Source organism: Leptonychotes weddellii, chromosome 7 (assembly GCF_054177405.1).
Source record: "Leptonychotes weddellii isolate Sample4059 chromosome 7, ASM5417740v2, whole genome shotgun sequence".
NCBI lineage: Eukaryota > Metazoa > Chordata > Mammalia > Carnivora > Phocidae > Leptonychotes > Leptonychotes weddellii.
Window position 1 is genome coordinate 121,137,006 of NC_138375.1, and position 6,373 is coordinate 121,143,378.

Sequence of the window (6,373 nt, forward strand, 5' to 3'; positions counted from 1 at the left end):
ACTGCATTTGCAAAAACCATGCTATAAACTAAGAAATCCATTTTTTTTTTTCTCACAGGCTTCTACTAAAATTTAAGTTCAAATGCCTCTCCTTCAATCAACCTCTTCACTGTATTTCTGATGTGGGAGGTAGACAGAAGGAGCAACAAGGTGGAATCTAAAGGAGAGCTGATGAAAGGCATGAAGTACCCAAGATTCAGAGGTAACATCTGAGCCTAGATTTGTAGACCCCAAAACGTCTCTGTCTACCTCTGATGTTACAGAGTTCTGTAAGTGGCGAAAAACAAAATTTAGGTATAAAAAAAGTTTTAAAGTTACTGTAACTCATTTAGAAATATCTGAATTGTACTTTCAGTACAATTCAATACACCTGTTATGTAGCGAAAATACAAAGAATACGACGTGAGAGACAGACCTAGACCCTTCTTCCCGAGTCTGCCAACAAGTACCTCTGAGACTCTGGGCAGACTGTAACTAACCTCACTAAGCCAGTGGCACACCTGAAAAATGAAGAGGTCTAACTAGTTATCTGTAAGATCCCACCTCTCACTCTGAAGTCTGACTTGACAGTCCTGGTTTTCTTATTTTAAGGTAAGTAACATAATTATACTAGGTTATTATGGTCTAGCTACGACAGAAGTTTCCAGTTTGGGTGTTAGAAAAACAAAACTTAGAGGCGCTTTCAAAGTGCCTATGAAGAGTCTTCCGCAAGCCAAACAGACCTGTGACCAACCAATTAATTTGGCCAGTCAGAAATCCAGACAGAAATAACAGAAATGCTATAAGCAATATATGAAACTCCTAACTCCAAAACATTATACTGCTACCATCTCTATATCATTAAAAAATGTTTTCTGGAGTCAGCATTTTAAAGACTATGCCAATTTTATTTTTTTAATTTTTTATTTATTTAAGATTTTTTTATTTTAAAGTAAACTCTATACCCAACATGGGGCTCGAACTTCCAACCCTGAGATCAAGAGTCACACGCTCTACCGACTGAGCCAGCCAGGTGCCCCAAGGTTATGTCTATTTTAAATAAAGTTTAAGAAGCACTTCACTAACGTGAGTCACATAACCAAAAGGAAACTGTATGTCCTAAGAGGCAGCACGATGAAACTGGTATGACCCAACACCAAATGCTATTAAGATATACAATGGGATAATATCGAGAGGGGTGGCTTTTTCCTTTCTCATGATCTAAGAGGCTAAAGTTTATCAACTAATGAAGATACTCCTCAAGATATATTATTTATCATAAAATCTGATATCAGTAATGAATAGAGGAAAGGACATCCCCTCCCCCCTCCCCCCAGCTCCCCAAAGATAGAGAAATTTAAAACTATTCTGGCTGAAGAAGGTGCTTCTCCTATTTCGTAAGGTCTTAGCTCCTGGAAATCCCCAAGGCCCTGCCTAACATCGCTTAAATACCACTACCCAGAAGTTAACCAAAAAAACTTGCAAGGATGGGAAGAGAACCTACAAGCCAACAGGGAAACAGCCCTGAACCTGAGTCAGAAAACGTGGCTACCAAGTTTCCCAGCCTCTCACTATCTAACTGCAGGCAAGTCTCAGACCGCACCCCCGCCCCAGTCTGTAAAACCTCTATAGCTAGCATCATTGAGGGGAATATGCAGCAGCCAAGAAAGAAAGAAAAAAAAAAGTAGGGACATGGGAAATTGAAGGAAAGGAGATAACTAGAGTATGATTTATTAAATGGAGAATAGTAAATGTCAACTCAGAGTAAGAACACAGGGGCCTATTTTTTAGAAAGGTGCAATGGAAAAAAGATTATCTTTGAAGAGAGTGAGGGGTAAAGGGAAAAACTGGCAACTAAGAGAGAAACCCATCTATCAACTTGCAGCTTCTTGGCAAGTAATTATACTCACCTAGGTCTGTGTCTGAGTGAGTGAACTCAAAAGGTCCTTCCAGCTCTAGTGCTACATGAAAACTTCAAAATACTATCAGGACAAAATATGTGTAAAATAATCTTTTAAATTATGTTACAAATAATAAAGTACACGTGGTAGGCAATGTAAAAGCTTCTATTTTAATTTTGTTTACATTACCCTATTTTATGCACTTCTGCCTTATTTTCTAAATTCCTACAATGTCTTCAGTTTTATAATCAGAAAAACATTTTACTAAAAATAAAAGAAAAAGAAAAATCAAAAAGAAGAGCTTAATCAAGAATAAAGTAAAGTTTAGGGGCGCCTGGGTGGCTCAGTGGGTTAAGCATCTGCCTTCGGCTCAGGTCATGATCCCAGGGTCCTGGGATCGAGCCCCGCATTGGGCTCTCTGCCCTGCGGGAGGCCTGCTTCTCCCTCTCCCACTCCCCCGCTTGTGTTACCTCTCTCGCTCTCTCTCTGTCAAATAAATAAATAAAATCTTAAAAAAAAAAAAAAGAATAAAGTTTATTTTTTTTTTCTAATTTTATTTTATTATGTTATGTTAATCACCACACATTACATCATTAGTTTTTGACGTAGTGTTCCATGATTCATTGTTTGCGTATAATACCCAGTGCTCATTCAAAAAGAAAAGAGAAATGACCCAAATAAATAAAATCATGGGGGCGCCTGGGTGGCTCATTCAGTTAAGCGTCTGCCTTCGGCTCAGGTCATGATCCCAGGGTCCTGGGATCGAGCCCCGCATTGGGCTCCCTGCTCAGTGGGAAGCCTGCTTCTCCCTCTCCCGCTCCCCCTGCTTGTGTTCCCTCTCTCGCTGTGTCTCTCTCTGTCAAATAAATAAATAAAATCTTTAAATAAATAAATAAATAAATAAATAAAATCATGAATGAAAGAGGAGAGATCACAACCAACACCAAAGAAATACAAACAATTATAAGAACATATTATGAGCAACTCTATGCCAGCAAATTAGATAACCTGGAAGAAATGGATGCATTCCTAGAGATGTATCAACTACCAAAACTGAACCAGGAAGAAACAGAAAACGTGGACAGACCCATAACCACTAAGGAAATTGAGGTAGTAATCAAAAATCTCCCAAAAAACAAAGAGCCCAGGGCCAGATCACTTCCCAGGGGAATTCTACCATACATTTAAAGAATTAATACCTATTCTTCTGAAACTGTTCCAAAAAATAGAAATGGAAGGAAAACTTCCAAACTCATTTTATGAAGCCAGCATTACCTTGATCCCAAAATCAGACAAAGACCCTATCAAAAAGGAGAATTACAGACCAATATCCCTGATGAAATGGATGCAAAAATTCTCAACAAAATACTAGCCAATAGGATCCAACAGTAAAGTTTATTCCTACACAGAAAATTTAGAACAACAAAAATCTCCCTGAAGGGAAAAGGAAGCTGGAGATTCTTCCCAAGTAATTAAGGTGAGCAGTAGATTAGGAAAGCCTTCTGAGTACTTAGGTGGTGTCTATGTACTTTGTGTCCACATCAACACTACCATTAGACTGAAACCGGTATCAAGCAGCGTCCACACCTGCCCAAGCTGCACCTAGACTGCACCATCAAATACTCACAGGCACTCGGTCGGCACATCCAGCGATGCAATCATTTGTCACTCGGGTGTACCGATGACCGAAGTAGTTACTAAATTCTTAATATGCAATCAATGCTACCTTCCCATGACCCTATGATTAGTAAGGAGTTCAAACACTAAGAGAATTTGTTTAGAATAGCAAAGCATTTACCACTCACAAAGAATTTTTGCATGTTTTTCTTATTATGGTTTCCAAATGTGATGAAAAAGGAGTACGTCAGGAACAGCGCCATGTGCAGATGAGCCTGCAAGATGGGTCAGGAAATCTGGGTCCAGGGGTAAGCCCCAGAAATAAGCCAGCATGTTACTTCCCGAGGGAAACCTCCTGAGCTCTGGGTAATCTATTAATTTAGGAATAACAGTTGCGCTCAAAGAACGTTTATACAACGCCAACTGAAAACATCGGGAAAACACCGGGCAACCAGAGTGCAGGAAAATACTGTGCTCTCTGAAAAGTGACATCAGCAGAGCAAAGCAGGGAGACAACAGTGAGGAAGGTGGCCTTCACGTGCAACTTAGACTCTTCCTAGAGGAAGATGCTTACTTACCTCCTTCTGTAGATTCGAAAGCTGAGATGAAAGGCTCTCAATTCTCATACGACTTTCCATCAGTTCTTCCCGGGCACTGTTGACAGTAGAAGTATTCATCTCTGATGACAGCCTGGCGTTCTCCAGCTAAAAGAAGAAACAAACCAATAGTCAGTCATATCTAGTGACTTCAAACAAATGAAAAAGGAAGTGTGATTCTTTCAAGGCCTTTCATCTCAAACCTAAGCCCTGCTGGTAACTGGCTGATGAAACAGGAAAAGCATCATGAAGTTTGCTGACGTGGTACAGATTCTCTTTAAAGTCTTTGACTTGAGGTTCAATTCCCAATATATGAGCTTAACAATGGTACTACACCTGGGTCTTTCTCCAAAGTTGATTACTTAAATATTGCACCCATTATCTCTAATGTGTCAGATAATTCTGCAACTAAGGAGAATGGGTAGCAGCAACTTAATTGTGGGTGACGTCTGCAGGAAAATAAACATCACATATCTCTAACCCAACAAATCTAATTACAGAAGATAAAGCCAAAAACAGAAAGTACTGTTAGATTTTAGATTATGTCCCACCAGATAGAAACACTTCTTTCCAGAAGCAAAGAATAGCCCCTTAGATAGAAACATCCTATTTCTCCAAATGCCCCTAACATTCCGTTCTGTGTGTGTCCAAGGCGCATTTGTTGGCTCTCTGTGGGGCCACAGTCTACGTGACTGACCAATCCTCCCTTAGACTTTAGCTCCTTCACTGCCCAGCACAATGCCTAGCACTGAGTAAGTGCTAGACAATTCAGGGTAGGGTTTCAAAGATCCCTCCCTTTCACTAGCCAATTAATTCATAAAATGTTAAGATTAAACGCAATATCAATAGTCTGGGGCCATTCAACAGAAATTATTTTCAACACCTCTATGACCTTAATTTTTCTTTCTTTTTTTTTTTAAAGATTTTATTTATTTATTTGACAGAGAGAGACACAGCGAGAACAGGAACACAAGCAGGGGGAGTGGGAGAGGGAGAAGCAGGCTTCCCGCTGAGCAGGGAGAGCCCGATGTGGGACTCGATCCCAGGACCCTGGGATCATGACCTGAGCCGAAGGCAGACGCTTAACGACTGAGCCACCCAGGCGCCCTGACCTTAATTTTTCTAAGTCTTCCACTGATAAACTCTTTTTAATCAAATCATGCCACATTTAATACACTGGGATAAAATCGTTTACTAGGAAAGCCTATACTCGGTGTTAGATTTTTGCATGATCTGCATGTACACACGTGGGAAGTCTCTAGAATATTTTTTAAGTGAATAACAGTGGCAGAGGAAGAAATAACAGAGACTTCCCACTTGGCCTCTGTTCAAAAAAGCCTAAAGTGTGGCGCTCACAAGCTTTGTACAATGACACCACGGAAGTCAGATGAGGCACGGTCTGGCACTCACCGTTAACTGGATGTGCAGGACAGCGTGACTACAACGTGCCATGGGAAGAAAAGTGTTTTCAGAGGCTTGGGTTTAACTACTATGACATGACACAAGCGATCAATCAGACGAAAAAGGAAACCCTTACCTCTGATAAGAGTGAAATAACCCTACTTTCTTTGAATAATTTCTAGTAACATTTACTTTACAGAAAAAAAATTTTTTTTAAGTCCATTTTCTATTTTCAGAGACTCTAGGGGGACTCATTAAAGAAAACTGGAAGCAAGCGGACATCGAGTCACACGCTTGCGGGTGAGTGCAGTAAGCGTTCCCGGCGCTCAGGGAGACCGCTCACTTTGGCATGGTAAGTCTGTTCTAGCTCCTCCTTGTACAGCTTCACTTGGGCATCGTGCTGTTCTCGCATCTCATGCAGGGCCTGAGCCAGCTTGTACTCGTACTCAATCTGACGTCCAGAATCCACCTCTACCAAGCGGGTTTCATGCTTCCTTCTGGTCTCATTGATCTCCTGGGGGGACAAATAACAGAAAACCAAGTTACCTACCATGGCTGCCCTGGTACAAGTCTGCATGACATCGGGGCCACATGAAGTGTTCTAACTCACCTCCCCGGGTCTGTCCCAGAGCAGGCATGTGAACAGACCAATTTTTGCCTTTGTTTTCAAATGAGAAGGTTTCTTTTTTTTTTTTTTTTTAAAGATTTTATTTATTTATTTGAGAGAGAGAATGAGAGACAGAGAGCATGAGAGGGAGGAGGGTCAGAGGGAGAAGCAGACTCCCTGCCGAGCAGAGAGCCTGATGCGGGACTCGATCCCGGGACTCCAGGATCATGACCTGAGCCGAAGGCAGTCGCTTAACCAACTGAGCCACCCAG

At 41.1% G+C, this 6,373-nt stretch overlaps 1 protein-coding gene across 1 annotated transcript in view; it reads right to left on the reverse strand.

Moving 5' to 3' along the window:
* Nucleotides 1–6,373, reverse strand: part of LMNB1 (lamin B1) — a 27,538-nt gene that overhangs the window by 17,691 nt on the left and 3,474 nt on the right. Inside the window, exons 3-4 of the mRNA XM_081827152.1 lie at nt 5,838–6,008; nt 4,076–4,201 (exon numbers count right to left, since the gene is read on the reverse strand). Coding sequence (XP_081683278.1) covers nt 4,076–4,201; nt 5,838–6,008 — 297 coding nt within the window. The remainder of the gene's footprint in view (nt 1–4,075; nt 4,202–5,837; nt 6,009–6,373) is intronic.